The sequence below is a fragment of the Filicampus tigris genome, chromosome 16 (assembly GCF_054856515.1).
Source record: "Filicampus tigris isolate MCC_2025a chromosome 16, RoL_Ftig_1.0, whole genome shotgun sequence".
Taxonomy (NCBI): Eukaryota; Metazoa; Chordata; class Actinopteri; order Syngnathiformes; family Syngnathidae; genus Filicampus; species Filicampus tigris.
Genome location: NC_141232.1, coordinates 3,966,829 through 3,987,612, shown reverse-complemented (window position 1 = coordinate 3,987,612; position 20,784 = coordinate 3,966,829). Strand labels below are relative to the sequence as shown.

Genomic DNA, 20,784 nt, shown 5'->3' with positions numbered 1-20,784 from the left:
TTTTTAAGGCATGAGAAAAACTTTCAAGTCATGAATAAATTCTGAGAAGGTAGGCTTTCTCTATGTGATACAATAAATACGGAATCTACTTTTTTTAAACACGATCTTTTAGTGGTGGGAGGGACTTCTCGGTGAACGTGAGAAACGCAATTCAGTATTTGAGCACAAGGGAGCACACTCCATTTCGTGAGGCACTTTTGAGGCTCACTTCCTTTTCCGGGAGACGTCACCGGAAGCCACTTTCACACGTGTTTTCAACACACAGTATACCAGTCGTGCCAAGGAGAAGAAAGAAATCAAATTAAGAAGCTTTTGGACGACGCCACACTCGATTCGGTATCCAAACATGTCGACCAGGAAGAGGAGCGCACGTCTGTCGGACGAGGACGCGGACGTGCCCGTGGAGGAGGCGCGCGCACGACGGAGGAACGTCAAGAGTTTGGCGGTGTTGCGCGCTCACGAGCCTGCTGTGCAACAGCTGGAGGAGCTCGTGTTTGGCGACGTGCACGCGCCTCTGCAGGTAACTACACGCACGTGACGTCATCATACCGCAAATGTGATAAGCAGGCAATATTTTGTGCGTGTGTGTGACGTCAGGATGATGACGAGGAGGAGGAGAAGGAAGATGAAGTAAAGGAAGTTTCGCCCCAATCAGATGAGGAGACGGAAGCGCGTTTAGGTCCTCCACCAATCAAAAGAGCTGCTTGGGTTGATGAAGATGATGAGCTGGAGGAAGAGTAAGTGTGCGCTTGTGTGTGATTGTTTGGTGCTACTTGTCTCTTTGACTTGTCACAACAATTGAAGCGTACGTCAGAAGGCTAAGCTAACGTGTGCGTGCGTGCGTTTGCTTGTCAGGGTGGATATGAAGCATCGTTTCCGTAGCGACCTGATGCGAGGACACACCGAGGCCAGCATCAGCAAGAAAAAACTGCAGCAGAGGATGAGAGACCAGTCAGTACCTTCACACACACATTGGTTACGTGTACGCTCCAGTCACGCTCACGCGCATGCGTGGATGCGCGTTTGTCAGGTTCCAGAAGTCGATGGGTGGAGCTCCATCCTGGGCCAGTGGCGGCGGCAGGAAGTCGGTGAAAGGTAAAAATACAACAATGCGAATGCAATTCCCAGGTTGCAAAAGTACTCACACCTTGCACTTTAGTATGGTGCTGCTTTGACATACAAATTGACTTCATTCCATGACCACACTTGTAACTCAAAACCCTCATTTTCTCAAATCATCTTTCCCCATTGATTGACTGATTGATTAAATGCCATTCATCTATTCCACCCCCCCCAAAAAATGGTAGTTTTTGTTTTTGAATAAGGAATATTTTCATTCTGTAATATTGTACAGAATCAAATCAAAGGGTAACAATGAAATGAAATGGAACGCGCCACCATCTGTGTTCAAATAGCGATTGCTTTAAGGGTTGGAAAACCAAAAGGCGCGACTACACAAGTACAAATACTTGTGAAGGTAGAAGTGCCTCCAATCATCTACGAGTCTGCTTGTGTGTGTGTGTTTGTAGATGATGAAGATGAGGAGGAGGAAGACGAAGACGACGACCTGTTGAGGAGGACGGGAAACTTCGTGGCCTCTTCGGACAGTTTGTTGTCAAGCGGCATCCTCAAGGTCGGTGCACACGTGTGTTCTTTGTAACGATTCGTGTGTCAGGGTCTGCGCGCGTCTGCACGGTAGCCCGCGGTCGTCATGGCGATTCGAATGTTGCCGCATGGCCGTCTTGACAACCACATCAGCATCATAGACAAGTTGTCATGACGTCAGGCCTGCAAGTAATGTGGTTGACAACCATACGTTCGTTTTGGTGGTCATGACAACTCGTCATCGCGACGAGTCTGTTGGTGTTGTAACGACACGCATGTTGAGATGTGACACAGACACACATGTTCTGGTTGCCGTGATGACAGGTGTGTTGATGGTGTGGTGACTATGAGCATTTAGGCCGTCATGACAACACACACCTTTTTGGGTGTTCATGGTGACATTGATGGCATGTCATGGCAAGTGTGTTGAAGTTACAACAACCCTGGGCTCTTTTTTTCATCACCATGACGACCACGCATGCCATTTGTTGGAGATGACGAGCAGATATGTTGCCGATGCGGTCGTCACGGCGAGCTGATTGTTGACGTTGTCATTGTTGCGCTCCAGATGAAGAAGTGTTGCCACGCCAACGCGGCGCGGCCATCTTCCGATCGCCTGACGTCAGTCCAGTTCCACCCGTCGGCTCAGGTGGTCTTGACGGCCGGCCTCGACTGCTCGCTGTCCCTTTTCCAGGTCAGTGACTCCCCAACCACTACGGAGGCGTTTTTATATAGTAGCCCGAGATATTTCCAAAACTGAAAATACCCTTTTGTGGTGTAGGGAATGAACGAGCGAGCAGTCCAATGTCTTGGAAAAGGGTCAATTATCCTGCCAGTTATTCATATCTTTGTTCTTGGAAGTCTTAAGGGAACAAACAAGAATGATCCATCTCTTAAAACAAATCAGCTGATTAATCTGTTCTCTGGATTTTTTTTTCTGCCAAATAGTGGAATCAAAGAAATCTGTCATTTGGGCCCTAATTTTTAATGCGGTGAACCAAGATAGTCATCTGTTGTTATCAAACAACAATGTCAGCGTGCTGTCGCCGCTGGCTGGCTAACAGGAAGCGCCGCGCATGCGTGTCCCTTTGCGCCCCAGGTGGACGGCAAGACAAACGCTAAGATCCAGAGCGTCCACCTGGACCGCTTCCCCGTCCACAAAGCTCGCTTCAGTTGCCACGGCGACGCCGTCATCGCCACCAGCCTGAGGAACAAAATGTTCTACGTGTACGACATGATGGAAGGACGCGTCACGCCCGTGCAGCATGTCAGAGGTACGCACGCACGCACCTCTTCGGGATTCGTGAGGGCTCACGTGTGTGCGTGTGCGTTCAGGGCTGCAGGAGCCTCGGGTGAAGGAGTTCTGCGTGTGTCCTGAGGGGGGCGCTCTGCTGCTGACAGGAACTCGAGGATACCTGCACATGCTCACGCTCAAGGTGCTCGCTTGTCACATTATTTGACTATTAAAGCAGGGCCGCTGATAAACGTTGACGAGTGCCATGTGTGCGGCAGACCAAGGAGGTGGTGAGCAGCATGAAGCTGAACGGCGAGGTGGTGGGCGTGGCTATGAGCGGCGACAAAGTCTTTGCTAACTCAGGCAAGTTGATCACGTGACATTAACAATGACAACCATCGCAACGGCTGAATAATGACATGGCGGCGGTGACCTCAGAGGACGGCGAGGTGTACGTGTGGGACGTGCGCAGCAGTCGCTGCGCCAGCAGGTTCGTGGACCACGGCTGCGTTGCCGGCACGGCCATCGCCGCGTCCGCCGACGGACGCTACCTGGCGTGCGGGTAAGTGGCCCGCTTTCGCCACGTCTTGCCTCATCGCATCCTGCCAAGTCCGAGTTGTCACGTCCCGTCTTGTCGCGTCACATCACGTTAGGGCATGTTGTCTTGCCGCTTCAGCTCGCAAGCGGGCGTGGTCAACGTGTACTCGCAGGAGGCGTGTCTTAACTCTTCCAAGCCCACGCCCCTGAAGGCCATCATGAACCTGCTGACCCCGGCCACCACGCTCACCTTTAACCCCAGCGCCGAGATCCTGGCCATCGCCTCGCGACACCAAGACGAGGCCGCCAAACTGGTGAGACGGCAATACGATCGCCGTGACAACGGGCCACTGTGATAACGAACGGCCACCATGTCGTCGTCAGGTTCACGTTCCCAGCCTGAGCGTCTTCTCCAACTTTCCCGTGGCCAAGAGGAAGTTTGTCTACCGGGCTTCCTGTATGGACTTCTCACCTCACAGCGGCTTCTTCTCATTGGCGAACAACAAAGGACACGCCCCCCTCTTCAGGTCAGACGGCCAATCAGAAGCGCGGGTCTCAAAGAACACCTTCCACTTTTTTAGATAGTGGAACCAACAACCACCACCAAACGCTCGTCATGAATTAGTTTAGCTTGGAAACGCGCTGGAAAATAAACCCTCAATATTGATTTGTTGCACTTTTTCTGCAACATTTCCATTGAATTTGGCCACTGAGTGACATCACGAGTGTATCAACTTGCTAATCGTTTCAACTTTTTGCTGGCATTTCAAGAGAAGAGAGCAAAATGAAGACAAATGTCAGCCATATTCACAAGTAGACTGCGCCACCCCATTGATTTGATTGATTGATTCCAATTGGTAATTGCAGTCAAAAAGATGCAAGTCGATAATGAAAATATCAAATGTGCTATGTCACGTTTGAACAATGAGTCAACTTCACTAATTCACCTGTCGCGTTTGTGTGCGTTCACAGGCTGCTGCACTACAAGAACTTCTGAGGACGATGAAGAGGGCAGAGCCACTTGTAATTAAAGTCATGTGACATCCGAACGTTTGTAATGAAATAAACTTCCTTGTCTTTTCTTGGGCTTGTTGTTTGATTCCGAGCTTAGCTTAATCGAGCGTAGCTCAGCCTGGCACAATGAGCGTACACGGGAGCATGTTTAGCGTTCAATCCCGACTGATGGCGACCAGCTCAGCCGTCAATCACTTCGCTGACAGGACGCTTGTCCACGTTACACTTTTATTGCACCGGCACGTCAACATCAATGCGCTCACAGATGGATTGGCGGAGGTCTATGAGTTGCATCAAGACTTCAAAGGAGTGGCCCACCGCAGCTGTTTTTCATCAAATGAGCCATGGGTGTTGTTTGCATTGTGTGGCAAGCCAAAATTTGAGTCATGAGCGAGCTTCACTCCATTGAGGTGAGTGAAGGGACTGGCATGAATATAGATATATGACATGCACAGTAGGCCTATACATGAATACTAAGTATATAACTTATGTACATATTTTAGCATTTGATCTTGTGTTTTTCAATCTTTTGTTCTGTTGTTGATGTTTGATGATGGCGCCATCTATGCAATGGTGAGCATGCGTGTCGCAAGTGACATCGTGATCAACGTTCACGCAAACATGTGGCCCGACCACTTTTGCCAGGCCACGCCCCCGATGACGTCGCAGTGAAACTTGCGTTTCAGGCTGAACAGAAACGCAATTGACGAGAAGCAGGTAAGAAAATTTTCGAAAGATTTTGATGCACTTTGACTTTGCTACCTCGGACCTCATTTTTCTGCCCGTGTCAAACGCTTCGTGGCAGCGACTCAACGCGTCACTTTATTTTGAAAGTAACAGCTATTGCGTTGTCATAAATTGAGAGTGAACACTTGTGGAGCAGCTTTACTTGAAATGATGATAGAATATGAACGGGTTTTTTATTTAGGGGGGGAAATGAGTGCAACTAAACTAATTTTATGTTGAAAGCAACACGTGCAAACAAATCAGTCAACACCAACAAGTGCCTTTTATTTTGAAAGGAACAACTCCACGCATACATTGAATCTGAGTAGACTTTTATTGTGAAAGTAAAACCCGTGCGTGAATGAGTAGTTTTATTTTGAAAGGGTGCTGGCAAATTAATACACGATGAAGATGCTGAAGATAGCGGTGCTAACGAGTAAAGGCGCTAACAGGTGTCACACATGATCCACCACGGCAGCAGGGGTCGGCAGAGGACAAGCACACAGGTGAGAGGTCACCTCTCAGTTTTGTACCTCGCCCCGCCCCTTGATGAAGGCCTAGCCCCGCTCACGTCACAACACCAGTGAACAGACCGGTTGTGGAATTGCGGTTATGTTGTCAAATGGTGCGTGCTGTGCATGCGTTTGTGAATGTGTGTGTGTGTGGGGGGGGGGGGGTGAGAGTGAGTGTTTATAATTGAGAGTTTGTGTATTTGTTTGTGTGTGACAGAGGTGCTTTGTGGCTCCGCCCCTAAGCACACCAGCTGCCAATCAGAAAGACTGTCATCAGAGTTGTGGGTCATGTGACAGGAAGTAGTTGGGGTAGAGCTTTCTTATTTGTTTGACAGTGTTGAATGTTGAGGAATGGGGCGTTGCCTTTGAGCCATTTCCTGTTTCACCTGTTCTTCCCTGGCTAACGCTAACATTGACATCAAATTATTTTCTGTGCGGCAGGACACAACATGGCAGAGGCAGCGGTGGCGCCCCCCGATCTGTTCACGGAGCAGGAACTCACCTGCTCCATTTGTCTCGACCTCTTCACTGACCCCGTCTCCACGCCGTGTGGACACAACTTCTGCCAGGTATGCGCCAACGCCACACACTCGTTAGCATCGCAGCTGATTAGCACCTGTGTGTCACATGACTGCTTGGTTAGCATGCTAGCTAAGAGTCAGTGTGATATACGATTATGTGCTTTGTGTGCTAATTTAGCATCAGCATATGACGTGACTGGTTAGTATGCTAGCTTAGCTTTATCGTGTTACATGACTGGTTAGCTTGTTAGCTTAGCATCAAGGTGTCACATGATTGTTTTGACTAGCGTGCTAGCTGAGCATCACTATTTTCCATGTCTGTTTGTCTGCTGTGCTATCTTAGCTTCATTGTGTTGAAAGGCTGTTTGGTTAGCAAGCTAGCTTCTTAGCCCCGGTGTGTACGCTGACTTTTTTTCAGGCTTGTATTGGCGGCTACTGGGCGTCGACCGCCACGTGCACATGTCCGCTGTGCAAACACGCCTTTGAAGAGCGTCCGCAACTAAGCATCAACAAAGTTTTCGCTGTGATCACAGAGAATTACAAAATTTCTCGCTACGGCGCCGCCGCCGCCGCATCCAGCGCGCCGTCCAAGAGCAGCAACCCATTTGTGACTGCGTCCAACGAGGACGTGGTTTGGTGCGACGTGTGCACGGGGATCAAGCAGCCGGCCGTCAGCTCCTGCCTGACGTGCACGGCGGCGTACTGCACCGAACACGTCCGGCCCCATCACAACACGCCATTCTATGCCAAGCATCCTCTCATGGACCCGCAGCAGGCACTCAGGGGACGCACCTGCGAGCTACACCGCCGCCTACTAGAGGTGAGAGGATGGATCATAAGCGTTCACAGACACTCAATCATCATAGACGATGCGTGTTCACGTGTGAAGAGGCGTCACCATAATACGTGCAATAAACAGCGGTGCCTTGACATGCGAGTGGCCACCAGATGAGTTTTTCGAGATACGAGCCATCCTTCAAACAAGGTTTTTACATGGTGGCAGTGACTCACTTGGCACTTTAGCAATTTGGCAAATTGTGAACAATTCGAAATGACTACTTAAATGAATGGCTGTACTGTGAAGAGACAAGTAAATTCGTCAATGGCATTGAATGAGTTAAGCACCGGGTTGAAATGAACAATATACTCATAGCCATATATTCTCTATTCTGTGCATAGAACACCTATTATTGCCGTATTGATGAGCTCTAAGAGGAGTTAAGAGTATATTGTGGATTCCACTCATGTTATGGGCATGCCACTGCCTAGTGGGATTTTTCATATTGCCCCAGTCAACAGTTCGTCCATCTGTCTTTTATCGACCACAGGTGGCAAATTCAAGGTTTTTCAAAAGTACAATATTATGGAGTACTATTTCTCCTAATTCAAATACACATTACGACCCTTCCAGCGGGAAAAGAGGATTTAAGTTCCGAGCAAGGCACAACTGTACGTGACGCTATGCAGTCATACGTGATGATACGTGACGATGTTGTGGTGCGTCGACGTTCAGGTGTTCTGTCGGACATGTCAGCGTTGCATTTGTGCCATCTGCGTACTGGAGGACCACCGAACTCACCAGACCGTGTCGGTCCAGACAGAGCGACTCAGCAAACAGGTACGGCGCCTTTGCACGCCTTTGCACGCCTTCGCACGCACGCTCACCTCCTTTTTCCTGTCACAACTCACCCGTTCGGCTGTAGAAGCACGTGGCGAGGACGGAGCAGGAGATCTTGAACCGGATAAAGGACAAGGAGATGATCCTGGCCGAGCTGAAGACCAAGATGGATGGCGTCAAGGTCAGTGTCTTTGTTTGCTAAGCCGTGCTACCAGCATTGCTAACGCGCTAACATGCTAACCGCAGACCTACGGTGAGCGAGAGCGCGGCGAAGTGGAAACGCTGCTGGACGAGGCGGCCGCCTCCCTGGACCGCCTCCGAGCCCAGGTGGTGGGCGGAGTCCAGCAGCAGATGGGGGCGGTCATGTCCAGGGGCGAGGGCCAAGTCAGCCTTGTGGAGGCGGAGCTCGGACAGCTGACGGACAAACGGGCCCAGCTGGAGGCTCAGGCCGTCAGTCAGGACCACATCGGATTCCTGCAGGTCAGACGCCAACTCCGGTGACGCCCGTGACGTCGGCTGACCTTTGACCTGTGCGCTCAGAGCTTCTCGGAGGCCACGTCGCCGTTGGGCTCGGACGTGTCCGTCAATGTGGACAATCTGGACCTCAACCTCTACTTCAACCTGGGCGGAGTCAAGGCGGTGCTGGCCGAAGTTCGGGACAAGATGGAGGACGCCAGGTTGGGCGGCGGCGGCGGCGGCGCCAGAGGATCCGTGGCTTCTGGTGAGCGGCGCCGTCGGCCGGACGCCTGCCGTCTGGGCTCCGCCCACTCACGTGCCTTGTGTTGCAGTTTATTCGGGTGACCAGATGATGATGGCGGCGGAGAGCATGGTTAATCTCAGAGGAAGCACCAGCAGCCTGAGGAGGAGCCAGTGGGCACTCAGAGGTCATCAGCTTCAGCACAACAATTCCCAGTGGATGAATTCCATTGCCGAAGGGTCTATCTCACTGGCCGAGAAACGAGTCGACTCGGGAGACCGATTCGCCCAGAGGTTTCCGTGACGTCTCGGTGTGCAACTCGAAAAATCGCGTGGTCTAATGGATCAAGCATTTTTGCACGGACGTCACCGTCTCCAGCTGGTCTCGAAGGTGCCGCAGAGAATTTAGTCTCTGCGACGTCTCAGAGACCTGCTGGCAAAAAAGTCTCCGAAAAAAAATCAAACGCAATTCCCTGGCAACCGGGTTAGTCTCCAGAAGACACGTCTCTGTAACCATCCGTCCGGTCGCCATTGAGACAGGTCCTTAAACAGGAGGACAACCCCAAAATTTCTTTAGAATAAATAATACCTTCTATGCGCCTCCACTAGTCTAAACACGGCATTCTGAGTAATATTGTCTTTGTGAAATATGAATTAAGCAGCAAAAGGGGACGGCCATTTTGTCACTTGCTGTTGACTGAAAATGACATCAGTTGCCCAATCATGGCTCATCTTCAGAAAACAGGTGAGCTGTGATTGATTGGTTGTTCCCTGAGCAACTACGATGTCATTTTCAGTCGACAACAAGTGGCAAAATGGCCGCCCACTAAAATGGCTAAAAACAGGTGGATTTTGCTGCTTAAAGCGGAAGTCAACCCAAACATATTTTTTTCAAGAATACGTTCTCAGCAGGCCCACTAGTTGAAACACGGCATACTGATTAATTTTGCGTTTGTGGAATAGAAATTAAGCAGCAAAATGCACTCGTTTTCAGCCATCTCTGGGGGCGGCCATTTTGTCTCACGGCTGACTTGTTTTCTGAATCTGAGCCGTGATTGGTCGTTGTGAGCAGTTGTGATGTCATTTTCAGTCGACAGAAGACTAAATAGCCGCCTCCAGAGATGGCTAAAAATGAGTGCATTAACACTTATTCCACAAATGCAATATTTATCAGAATGCCCAGTTTCAACTAGTGGGCTTGCATACAACATATTCTTGAAAAAAAAAAAACTCAAATTCCACAAACGCAATATGTATTTATCAGAATGCCGTGATTAGACTAATGGAGGCGAATCGAACATATGGTTTGTAAAGGAATTTTTTCGGGTTGACTTTCACTTTAAATCATGTCTTATTGTGAAAGCGAGACTGACGCTAGCTTCCCGTTTCCTTTCAGACATTAAGAAGATGAAGCCGGTGTCAGGTGCGTACATCCAACATTCACAAGGTGTCATCACCTTCACCCAATTGATTCAATTCAACGACTAAAAGTGCGCTTGTGTTGTGTCGGGGTCACACAGGTCACAAGAAGGCTCGCGTGTACATGGGTGAGAACCTTTGACCTTTCATCACGTCATCCCGAGCGCTTTGTTAGCATCGGCTAACGGCGGCACGCTGCACTCTCGTTGGCGTTCAGAGGACGTGACCTTGAACCCGACGACGGCGTACCCGTTCCTGATCCTGTCGGAGGACAGGAAGCAGGTGAAGCGTGGCGAGAAGCTGCAGTTTTATCGCAACAGTCTGCATCGATTTGACGTGTGGTCGTGCGTCACCGCCAAGGAAGGATACGCCACTGGGCGACACTACTGGGAGGTCTGTCTGTTCGTCTGCGCGTCTGCCACGATGTGCATGTGTGTGACCGTGTGTGCGCGCGCAGGTGCTGGTGGGCGAGAACAAGGACTGGAAGATGGGCGTGGCCTGCGAGTCGGCGCAGAGGAAGGGCCTGTTCGACATGAGCCCCTCCAACGGATATTTCGCCCTCTGGTGGAGCGACACCCAACTGCGGGCGCTCACCACCCCGCCGCTCACCAAGGTCCCGCCTCCTTTCCTTTCCGTTGCACCACAGCAAATATTTATAAGGCTGCAACAACAAATCGATAAAAATCAATAATTAAGTGTTGGCAGCACACGTCATTCTCGATTTGTTCTGTCTTTCAACTATTACGTCAGTTAATCTAAATTCGACTCTTTGTATTGAAAAAAATGAAAAGCATGATGAGATGAGAGGCACAATGGCCACTTTTTTAATTAAGGAATGGGAATTTCTACATCTATTATTTGATTCAGTGATTAATCGAAAAAATAATAGCTTAATAATTTATATGAAAGTAATTTCTTGGCGGGTGTGCAACGTATCCTCGCTGAGGATCAAGCGGCCTTGACCGTACGTGCGTTTTTTTTTTGTTTTGTTTTTTCCACCCACCAGGTGAAGGCTCCGCCCAAGCTGCGTCAGGTGGGCGTGTTCCTGGACGTGGAGGCGGGGCAAGTGTCCTTCTACAACGTCAAGTCGGGTTCCGAGCTCTTCAGCTTCAACTGCGGCGAGTTCACCGAGCAGATGTTCCCGCTGCTCGGCACCGGAGACAAAGAGGTGCCCCTCGCCATCCTCACTTGACGTCTCCGCCATCGTCGGCGGCATTTACCGCTCACGCCTTCGCAATCGTTCCCCCGTCCGTAAAATGTCCGTTTGCAGGGAATGGAGAGTCGGGAATGATTGCCGACGCGTTGGCGATTGTGGACTTTTTTTCCCCCCGATTCGTTATGCACGTTTTGATATGCTGGACTAGACAGTTGCGTCAGGACTCAAATGAAAAATAGTTTTGGAACACAACTCGGGCGCCCACGATGACATCATCGCTCTCGCATAATTACACTGAACTGGATCAACGTCATTTGGTGGACCTTTTCTTAGAAACAATTCAACTAATAAATTCTAATCACACGACTGTTTTCAGTCATTTTTGTACTTTGTTAAATGAATAGAATAGTGAATGTGCATGATGGGAATAGAAACAAAAAAAGGATGCCGGTTGGTTAACAAGTCAATATATTTGAAAAAAAAAAAAAAAGCTCTGCTATGTGTGTGTGTTTTGGTGGAATTGGGAGGTGTGCGCCGAAGGGGTTCGCCCACAGGACTCCACTCAAGTAAGCCCTGCCACCACATCTGTGTTTTTTGTTTTGTTTTGTTTTTTTAAACTTTCCAGGGAACTGCCCTAAACTGATGATGGTGATAAAAGTGATGCACAGCTCATCCGCTTTGCTCAGGTTGGGCTATGAACTGTGACTCACTACTAGGGAACTTCACTTCCTCAATTTCCACACATCATCCAAAGGCAAACACACTTTACATTACAAGTAATTGCCTCCCTGTGTCAAATGGCGCGAATGCCGATTTGTTTGCTCCATTTACTGCTCAATGCTGCTTTTGGTTGTGAAATTGGAGACGGGCTGCTTCCGCTGCTCAGTGCAGGAACACGGTAAACTCAAACCACAGGAATGATTACATGATTTTTTTTTTCTTCCAAGAGAAATGCCATAGTTGAATCATCGGTGAAATACCAGTTTTGAAATACTACAAATGACAATTTCTCTGGAATTACAGTAGCACCTCACCTGCTGGGACTTCCCTAATAAATATTGAACAACTCAATCAAGCCTGTAACTCACCATTATTTGAATGATCAGTTCATTTGTTTTTTATTTTTTAATGAATTAATTGGATAAAACAGTTTGTCATTTTCATCTCTTTATTCAAAGACTGGGCATGATTTGTAATTGACAGGGCAGACAATGCACAAAATCGATGATTTGGTTACTGGCTTTGTTCATAACGTGTCAGAAAGGGGGCAATAATGTTGAGCACTGTTTTCCAAAGTAAAAACCAATATAACTTTTTTTGTAAAATACAAAGAGAATCAGTGTGTTAACATTTTTTACATTTTACATAGAGGATTACAAAAATCTGAATATTTATTATGAAATTATGAGTATTTACACAATTTACAAATGAATGAGGTCTCTAAACAATTTATCGATTCTCAAGAGAGTTGTCGATTATTTTGACAATTGTTTAGTTGGCAATTCATTCTTGCAGCTCCGCAATTGAGTTGAGTGTACTTTACAAAGTGAATCCAAACTTTGCACTTATGTGCATCCATGTTGGGATGTCAGTTGCTCGATTTATTTTTAAAGACATTTTCACGGCACAACTCATCACAGAATTTTTGGGGATCGGTGCAATACAATGGGATATAATTGCTTCTCAATTTTTCCTATTGTTGCAACCAAATTCTACAGTAGTTATGAACGATTTAAAAATAAAAAACAATGTTTAAAAAAAAAAAAGAAGAAGCTCTCAGAGCACATGGGCGGCATCTGACATTTTTCAACCGTATTTCAAAGGCGTTTAACTTGACTTTGACTTTTCCACCATCTTGGACAGTTGGTGTGCTCGCACTGATTTTGATGACGACGATGATGAAGAGTGAATCACTGTATTGTGAAACATTAAATGCGCCTACGTGTAATCCAAATTTTCCACGATTTCCCAAACCTGAAATGGCTGCGTGAACGCGCACGCCGACCATGTTAAAATAGTGAGAAAGTGTTTGTATTTCTACTACAAGCATGGCTTGCAATTGGTTTCCAAAGCATGCCATAATTCTTATCACGGCTTAGTTTAGCGCCAAACACTTGGAACTTTCAAAGTGTACCCGGAAATGACGCCACGGCCTCGCTCTTCTGGTCGTGGGTGGTGTCGTCACTTCGGCAAAATTAGCGTCGCGCCCGTGTGCTGTTCGCTGGAAACTCCCCGCGGAGCCGCTTCAATAAAAGCGCTAATGGAAGCTGCAGCCCACTCTGTACTCGTCGTCGTCTTGGTCTTGGTCTTGGTCGTCGAGGACCCCAAACCGCCGTGAGCGACATGCACGTGCACGCAGGTGAGCGCAGAACGGAACCAGCTCGGCCACGCCCCCTCGGGCCACGTGCACGCTCACGCTATCCTGTCCACTGGACTCGCGGGGCCGATTGGGAAAGTGCAGTCTTCTAACTTTTATATGCCACCTTTCTTTCACCTTTGTTGGAGAGATGAAAAGGTGCTTCCTTTGCAACAGAGGAAAGGACAGCGTTTCAAAATTCGACTCCACTTTTCCTAACTGACGTCATTGCGCGACGGATATTGTTGATGACGTAAGTCTCTAGCGTGCGGACTTTATTGCAAAAGATTAGCTAAAGGCTAAAAAGAAAAAGAGACAGATACTAATTGTTGTTTTTGTGAAGGATCACTGATGATATTCTTCATTGATTTTGGAATTGCCCATCCTCTAAAAAATTATGGAACCTTTCCATTTACTTTGAACGTATATTTCTTGGCCTCATTGACTATCCGCAAGAAGAAAAAGTTTCATTTCAATTTTTAAATGACTGTTTTTCTTTTTTTCTTTTTGTATATTTTAAACCTTATTAAAGTCTTGCATGTGAAACTCCAACGTTTTGCATAGCCTGACAACTACGTCGGTGTCCTGTTGCTTTAAATGTTGCTGTGTAAAGAATTGTGGGTAATAGCTTTTCGTAAAGTAACTTATGCTAAAGGAGGCTTATAGGTTGCATCCAGGCACCTTTCCTAAGCATTTGTAAAATTAGAATGATTCTATCCTCCAAGTACTTGCGGGTCATCACACCCAGATAGGATAGGAAAGGAAATTTCTTAGGCAAAAATGAGAATTTGCCGAGGCCCCCCAAACATCAGCTCTTGCTCCGCTTGCCCTTTAGTTGCTGCCAATTAATTGCATCCTATTTCCTGCTGCAGTTTTCCCACTTCTGCTCTGCTTCCTGTTCCTGCGGGCGATCCGTCCGGCGCCCACCGACACTGGCCCTTCACCGGTACTGCGAGACGCGCTGGAACGAGCCCACATGCTAGCCGACAAAATCTCCAAGGACGTCCCCGCCGCACTCGCCCAGGTCGGCTCTCCTCTCGCCTCATCTCACGGCTACCGTTCGCTAACCGCGCCCGCTTTCTTCCCCCGCAGGCTTCGACCCTTGACCTCCCGCAGACGACCGTCGACCTGCAGATGATGGCCGCCGCGCTCAGCATCCCGCCCGCACCCGTCCTTAAGCCGCTCTCGCCAAGCTTCAATGTGGTCAGCTCCTCCTCTTCCCCTTCCTGTTCTGTCTTTGTCAAAAAGGCCTGGCATCTTGAATAATTCAATTTCTCATGAAAATTTGAGATCTAAATAACCATTGCTCTGATTTGATGGCTCTTCTCAAATTGAATCTGGAAAAGCGCTTTCCTCTGTTTGGTAGTTGTTGATATCTTGGCAGCCATGTTGGGATTTCTTCCAGCAACGAGCGACACGGACGCCGGCCTGTATAAGCTTTTGAGGCTGCACATAAATCAAATTGTACTTGACCGCAATGAATGAGCCGTCAAAAGACCGCGAAACAAGAAAAGTTTGATTTTTAACGGGGCTCCCCACGAGATGAGCCAAATGAAACGTTTTGGAATTCCTCCCAAAATGAAGCCATGCCACGCCAAGCCAAGCGTACTTTCGCTAGAAGAGATAACGGACGTATGTTGACCTTGTTTTTGTTTGACGATGTGTTTTGCAGGACACGTGCGCGAGTCGCATGGCGGCAGGTGTGCAGATGTTCCAGGGTCTTCTGGGAGTTTTGTCGGAGCGCCTCGGCGGTCTGGATCCACTTCAGGCCGACCTCCGAGACCTGCTCACTCACGTCGACAAGGTAACGCCTAAGCTAATGCTAACCGGCGGGACGGATGCTAACAGCCGGTGCCTTTGCAGGTCCGGGAGGCGGTCCGGCCGGGCGGCGCCGAGACCGACCGGGATGAGAACCCGGACCAGTGGGCGGGGCTGGCGGGACGTCTCCAAGGTGACTATGAGGCACAGGCGGCCACTCTATTGACGCTCACGCAACTCAGATCCTTCGCCCACGACGTCATCCGAAGCCTCCGAGCCATCGCCGCCCACACGACGGCGGCACGCTAAAACTTGTCACCCTTACTTTGGCGGGCCTCTGCTTCTCACGGATGTGGTGCTAAGAAGGATGCCAGAACATTTCTCGGGAGAACACTGGGACCTTCTTCCTCTTCCTGTGCTGCCCCCTGCTGGAAGGACACGCGGCAGTACTGACAAGGGACTAAAGGCTTGCGTACAGAGGAAGTTGGCGTCCATGGCAGTGGTGGTGGGCGGGGCTAGAGCACAGCCACGGTGAGGAATGCGACGTGCCCAGACACGCACAAAGTTTGGGGCTGCGTTCCGCACAACTGCCTTACTTGTGCGAAGGCACTTATTTATTTATCTATTGCTTCACTTTTCATATTTATGACTTGATCATTCCTATTTATTCATCATCAGCTTATTTATATTTATTTGGTTGGAGCGCAAGAGCTTCCTTGTCTTGGGCTGTGATGGGCATCGCGCTCTATCAGTAGAGGTGCAACAATTCATCGACGAATTATTTTGATGATCGCAGCATCTTTTCGAAGCGGAATTTCAGCGTCCCAGCAGTAAAAGTTCTCCAATTTCTCCATTTCTCCATGAAAGCAGACTGCTTGACATTTGCAAAGAAGAGCTTTTTTATGCAAGTGAATGAAATCGGTAACCAACCGGTAACTGAGAAAAGGGTGCCGAGCACAACCGCCAACCCTCTAATACTGACATTGCTTCATTGTGGTTCTTGTTTGAAATCACCAGATGACCATGTTTGGTTCATAAACAGTCATCGGGAAAAATGCTTTGTCATACACTTTAATGCAAAATAACATTTCATCCGATTGTCAATGGAATAACTGATTGAATAAACTTCACTTTTTGGAGTCTCATTGTAACTGAAGATTTGTTTTTCAAATTGTACATATCTGAATCGAGATGGCAGATTGTTCGCTATTTTGCCGTGCTCCTTTTTTTGCGCATGGACTCATGTTCACAACAAATGCTCGTCTATGCTCAAGTCAACCTTGTTAGCAAATACAAATGATTTTTAGCGGACGAACTATCTCGGTCTAGTTTTCCTGATCTGGAAATCATCCAAATCGCTCCACAGTGATGCGTGAACGACTCTCGGTTCATGATTGACACTTCCTGTTCTTTCGCAATAAGAGCCTTTAATTGGAAAGCACGCTCATGACAAGAAACGTCTTGTAGCCAAAAACATTTGCGTCTCCTTTGCATAGGCGGGAGGGAAAGAAACCTGCACTTTGACCATGTTTGAACATCCCGCTGGTAACAAGGTCGCACGCAGCGGCGGCGGCGGCGGGGTCGTTCAGTTCCAGCGCTGCTCGCGCTGCTTGCGGCGCTCTTTATCTTTGTCCTTGTGCTTGCTGCTCTTCTTGTCCTTGTCGGCGGCCGTCTGCAAGACTTTAATGCGCCGCTTGAGAGCGCCGCGGTCGCACGAGCTCAGAACGCCCAGACCCTGCAAAAAACAAAACGAAATACGAGTGAGCCCCCCGTTTTTTTTTTTTTTTTTTTTTTTTTAATGTACTTGAGTGTGGTCGGGTGGCTGAGTCGAGTGGCTTGTTGGCTAAATGGGGCCACTTCAAGGCAACTTTTGAAGTCGACGCCTGCTGGCTTCATGCTAACACGTCATAAAAAAGGCCGTTCACGGGCTAATGGATAGCGCGCAGCACAAATGGTGGAGCAACACACCTAGACAGACAATGTGCCATTACTTCTTCGGTAATAGAAATAAGGAAAATGATGGCTTCCTGGCGTGCGCAGCAGAGCCACTGCTGGCTCACCAATCAGCTGCCATTTTGCAAGATGTGAACTTGACCTTTGGATATTTGGACTTCTTTCACACTGAAAAATGTGCTGATCTAATATTGTTGAGGGAATGAGTCAGCACTGATAAAACTGCACTATTATTTTCTTATTCACACTTTGTAATGGCAATTACTACGATGTACTGTATGCCATTTCTTTTTCTTTTTCAAGATGTATTGTGATCTAAAAAAATCCTTCTTAGTCTCCCTGAGCCCATGGTAAGTTTCTGTCCAAACAGGCACTCGTTGTTATTCACAGTGTCGAGCTCAAGTTGCACAAGTTCATCATGAAAGTGATGCTCCATCTTACACTGCCCCCCAGTGGTCACCATGGGCATACCAGAAGAAGCCGCACAATGAATTCTTCCTTATTAAAAAACAAACAGCTGCTTTTTTTTGTTGTTGGTGGGAGCCATTTCATTTCAATGAGGAATGATGATTTGAGTTGCCAGTGTTTTGAGTTATAAGCATGGTCACAGAACAGGTTCAACTCTTATCTCAAGGCACCTCTGTATTCATTTGTATTTTGGGAGGAAATGAAGAAAAAACACCAAAAGCTTTTGGGTTTCGGCACCCCCAAACTCAGCAAGTCGTTTGTTTTGTTTTCAGCTCACTAGAGGCATTTACAAACATTAGCCATGTGCGTACGCGTGTATGTGTGTGCGCACGCCCTCACCTTGAGCTTTCCGCCGTCCAACTGGAGCAGCGAGCGTCCGTCCACGTGCCCGGCTCGGAATTCGGGCACGTACTGGTCCATGCTCAGCTCCCGCAGCCACTCGCACACCTGCTGGCTCGTCCACGACGCCACCGCGCACGGCGCCTCGTCGCCCAGCTGACGCGCACGTGCCCAAAAGCAGCGTTAGCATCATGGCCGTCAACAGCGTACATGTGACACAGCATTTGGCAGGCTTTGCAGTCGCGTGCGCTACCTCGTCAGAAGACTGCGACAGCGTTTGGTAGGGGTGCGAGGACGACATGGAGGAGGACAACTCCACGTGAGGACACACGGACGGGGACGTCTGAGGAGGAGAAAAGTCCTCGCTCAAAGCCGACTCCTGCAATAAACGCAGCAGAAAAGTTTTTTGATCCTACTTCTGAGGAGACGCGTTGTCACCACTTTGCTTCTGCAACAATCAATCGTCTTGCTGTGATGTCATGTCACACACATACACTTTTTAGCACTTTTATGTGCAAGCTGCTACAAGCTAGCACAATTTGTCATGAGCTAATAAACTTTGCTAGCTTGTAGCGTCATAGTTGTTAGCATTCCTTGGTACCTGGTACCTACTCTATGCACATATTAAATATGACACAACTAAGACATCCTAGCAGGAAGTGTGATCCTGACAACAGGAAGTGTCTAATTGCAACAGGAAGTACGTAACAATTAGAGTTTACTAGCAACAGGAAGGAAGTGCATACCAATAAAGAGGAAGTGGTTAACAGTAACAGGAAGAACACGCCAGTAACAGGAAGTGCATACTGACGGACAGGAAATGTTTACTCGAAACAGGAAGTGAACAGGAAGTGCATGCGGATGTGCAGGAAGTTTTGACTAGCAACAGGAAGTGTTTACCACCAACAAGAAGTGTGTACCTGTGAGCAAGACTTTGGGGGCGCATGTCCAGTCACAGGGTGCATTTGGGGGGAACCGGGGGTCGTTCCCGACGAGGAAAACCAGGAAAAGGAGACAAAGGATGTGGATGCTCGCGAAGATGACGACGAACACTCTCGCTCTCTGAGACGCTCGGACGTATCCCTGGGTGGCATGTGGAGGTCAGAGGTCAGTGTGTGGGTGCGGGGGGCGTGGTCAGACTCACCTGCCGCCCCCCTCGCTGGCGCGTTTGTCTCGTTTGTCCAATTTGTCCTTCTTCACTCGAAGGTACGAGCGCCTGAGGGTCACGCTGATCACACGACAAAAGCCTCAGTGACATCACAACAATGAGGGAAAAGCCCACTCAGCACAAACATGGCTCACCCCAAATCCTGGAAGCGTCTTTTGGTTTTCTGGTCCAGCAGCACTGGAACAGGGTCGGCAGGACTCGAGTCTCGACTGGACTCGGACACCAGAACTGACGCGTGCACGCGCACACACACCACACACACAGATAAAATTAGGCGTGTGTGTGCTTATTTGTGTGCGTGTGTGTACCTTCACTGTCCGGCCTCCTGCTCCTTCGAGTGTAAACGGGCGAAGCGTCGGAGGAGGCAGGGCAAGACTTGGAAAGCGAGCTGGTGGGCGCGGCCAAAGCCTCTTGAGTCGTGTCATTGGTCAGTTGGTGGTAGCGTGCCCGTGGGGCCACAGCCAATGACAAGCCGGCGTCGTCCGGCAAGCGACGCACCTGAGCGACGTCGGCAGGGAGTGGACGGTGTTTTCATTTCCACGCTTTGAATGCTGACATTTGATTGACCCACCAGTGACGTGTCAAAGGAGAAGGCGGAGCTACGTGCCGACAGCAGCAAATCAGGGGAAGGGGAGGAGCCTCGCATTGTCACTTGGAGAGGAGAGTGGACAGAGAACGTTGCATTGTCCTGATGTTCACACACATGCACACACTGGTCAGGTGCTGTCACGTGATCCACTTGACACGCGTGCATGCAGGGGCATACATGTTTCACGCGTGTAAGCACCTGTTTCCTCTCCAGACTGTCATCGCCGTTGTCGTCATTGGAGCTGACGCTGTCTTGGCAACGGGAGCGAGAGGGGCGGTGCCTGCGGCTCAGCTGGACCCGCCCCTTCTGGATGCTGTTGTCTAGCAGCTCCGTCTCGGGAATCACCGAATTCAGCTCTGACAACACACACAAACACGCACACGCAGGCGGTAACCTGATGATGTCATCACGTCACATGAGATGGCGTAAAAGTTAACTTGAGCATCGCATCACAGGTTAAGCACTTGCTACTTGCCAAACACACTGTCGCTGTCGTCTAGGCCGGCGGACATGACTCAGCGCTTTCTGAAAAAACACACGCACACACACGCACGCGCACCCACGGGAGGCAGAGTCAGGACAAGATGACTCAGCTGTTTAGGATGCAGGCTGGAGGAGGGAGTGGTCGAGAGGCAGAGAGACAACAAAGATGAGCAAGAAACAGGCATGGAGAAAGAATGAGAGAGAAACAGAGAAAAGGAGAGTAAGGAGGAGAAAGAGAGCAACTGTCCCCCAGACGACACGACAGGAAGTGTTGACGTCATCACATGTTCAACAGCTCAGGCACGCACACACCTCACTCCCTGGCGCTCCAATGTTGTCGTGCAGAGAAGATAGCTGAGGAGGAGGAAGAAGAAGATGACGAAAATGAAGATGGTGAAGAGGCACGCGGGCGGACCCTCACGTCATGTCACTTCCGCGCTGGACGCAGTCTGCCGGCTGGAGGCGGGAAAAGTGCTGCCTCATGCACGCAGCATCAGCATCAGCGCGGGCACGAGCGTGCGAGCATGAGCACTGTCTGCCTCGCGCACGCGTGCGCACATATCAGGAGCGAACCATTGCGAATGCGGGCGGGTCAGGGGGTGGGGGTTCATGGGGGTGTCCTGGATGAATGT

General features: G+C 49.1%; 4 protein-coding genes across 11 annotated transcripts; 3 read left to right on the top strand and 1 right to left on the bottom strand.

The window, feature by feature from the left end:
- The first annotated feature begins 198 nt into the window (after positions 1–198).
- utp18 (UTP18 small subunit processome component) lies at positions 199–4,457 on the top strand. Its single transcript, XM_086056852.1, has 13 exons — positions 199–520; positions 598–737; positions 856–951; positions 1,031–1,095; positions 1,530–1,633; positions 2,174–2,299; positions 2,705–2,879; positions 2,941–3,041; positions 3,118–3,197; positions 3,273–3,401; positions 3,516–3,690; positions 3,761–3,903; positions 4,349–4,457. The coding sequence occupies exons 1-13, from the start codon at positions 347–349 to the stop codon at positions 4,371–4,373; spliced, it is 1,533 nt and encodes a 510-aa protein (XP_085912978.1). The 5' UTR covers positions 199–346; the 3' UTR covers positions 4,374–4,457.
- A 1,145-nt stretch (positions 4,458–5,602) lies between these two features.
- btr30 (bloodthirsty-related gene family, member 30) lies at positions 5,603–12,113 on the top strand. Its single transcript, XM_086056843.1, has 13 exons — positions 5,603–5,741; positions 6,070–6,197; positions 6,568–6,969; positions 7,663–7,767; positions 7,853–7,948; positions 8,014–8,247; positions 8,308–8,488; positions 8,556–8,651; positions 9,860–9,886; positions 9,984–10,010; positions 10,100–10,275; positions 10,340–10,495; positions 10,889–12,113. Exons 1-13 carry the CDS (start codon positions 5,729–5,731, stop codon positions 11,072–11,074), a joined length of 1,827 nt encoding a protein of 608 aa, XP_085912969.1. The 5' UTR covers positions 5,603–5,728; the 3' UTR covers positions 11,075–12,113.
- A 997-nt stretch (positions 12,114–13,110) lies between these two features.
- Positions 13,111–16,297, top strand: csf3b (colony stimulating factor 3 (granulocyte) b). Of its 3 annotated transcripts, XM_086056905.1 has the most exons (6): positions 13,116–13,397; positions 13,544–13,647; positions 14,267–14,418; positions 14,487–14,597; positions 15,067–15,198; positions 15,258–16,297. In XM_086056905.1, exons 3-6 carry the CDS (start codon positions 14,371–14,373, stop codon positions 15,459–15,461), a joined length of 495 nt encoding a protein of 164 aa, XP_085913031.1. In that variant the 5' UTR covers positions 13,116–13,397; positions 13,544–13,647; positions 14,267–14,370; the 3' UTR covers positions 15,462–16,297. The 3 variants fall into 3 exon arrangements, with proteins under 3 accessions (XP_085913029.1, XP_085913031.1, XP_085913030.1); XM_086056903.1 differs by lacking the exon at positions 13,544–13,647 and having other exon boundaries at positions 13,111–13,397; XM_086056904.1 differs by lacking the exon at positions 13,116–13,397 and having other exon boundaries at positions 13,429–13,647.
- Positions 16,298–16,559: 262 nt separating this feature from the next.
- samd14 (sterile alpha motif domain containing 14) lies at positions 16,560–20,700 on the bottom strand. 6 transcript variants are annotated; one of them, XM_086056866.1, is made up of 11 exons: positions 20,574–20,700; positions 20,465–20,506; positions 19,868–20,278; positions 19,652–19,768; positions 19,389–19,578; positions 19,215–19,308; positions 19,057–19,140; positions 18,833–18,995; positions 18,166–18,291; positions 17,913–18,068; positions 16,560–16,887 (listed from the first exon to the last, which is right to left on the bottom strand). In XM_086056866.1, the coding sequence occupies exons 4-11, from the start codon at positions 19,724–19,726 to the stop codon at positions 16,738–16,740; spliced, it is 1,038 nt and encodes a 345-aa protein (XP_085912992.1). In that variant the 5' UTR covers positions 19,727–19,768; positions 19,868–20,278; positions 20,465–20,506; positions 20,574–20,700; the 3' UTR covers positions 16,560–16,737. The 6 variants fall into 6 exon arrangements, with proteins under 6 accessions (XP_085912992.1, XP_085912994.1, XP_085912995.1 ...); XM_086056868.1 differs by having other exon boundaries at positions 19,868–20,194; XM_086056869.1 differs by having other exon boundaries at positions 19,868–20,025.
- Positions 20,701–20,784: the final 84 nt, after the last annotated feature.

Bases quoted from the DNA above. Each gene is read 5' to 3' on its own strand.
- samd14 (XM_086056865.1), bottom strand. From the start codon at position 20,181: ATGTCCGCCGGCCTAGACGACAGCGACAGTGTGTTTG. The intron at 18,069-18,165 runs GTAGCGCACGCG...CGTGCGCGTCAG, and splicing joins TGTCGCAGTCTTCTGACGAG to CTGGGCGACGAGGCGCCGTG. The intron at 16,888-17,912 runs GTGAGGGCGTGC...TGTTTTTTGCAG, and splicing joins TGGACGGCGGAAAGCTCAAG to GGTCTGGGCGTTCTGAGCTC.
- utp18 (XM_086056852.1), top strand. From the start codon at position 347: ATGTCGACCAGGAAGAGGAGCGCACGTCTGTCGGACGAGGACGCGGAC. The intron at 3,198-3,272 runs CTCAGGCAAGTT...GGCGGCGGTGAC, and splicing joins GGCGACAAAGTCTTTGCTAA to CTCAGAGGACGGCGAGGTGT. The intron at 3,402-3,515 runs GTAAGTGGCCCG...TTGCCGCTTCAG, and splicing joins GGACGCTACCTGGCGTGCGG to CTCGCAAGCGGGCGTGGTCA.
- csf3b (XM_086056903.1), top strand. The intron at 14,419-14,486 runs GTCGGCTCTCCT...CTTCCCCCGCAG, and splicing joins TCCCCGCCGCACTCGCCCAG to GCTTCGACCCTTGACCTCCC. The intron at 14,598-15,066 runs GTCAGCTCCTCC...TGTGTTTTGCAG, and splicing joins TCTCGCCAAGCTTCAATGTG to GACACGTGCGCGAGTCGCAT.
- btr30 (XM_086056843.1), top strand. The intron at 7,949-8,013 runs GTCAGTGTCTTT...TGCTAACCGCAG, and splicing joins CCAAGATGGATGGCGTCAAG to ACCTACGGTGAGCGAGAGCG. The intron at 8,489-8,555 runs GTGAGCGGCGCC...CTTGTGTTGCAG, and splicing joins CAGAGGATCCGTGGCTTCTG to TTTATTCGGGTGACCAGATG.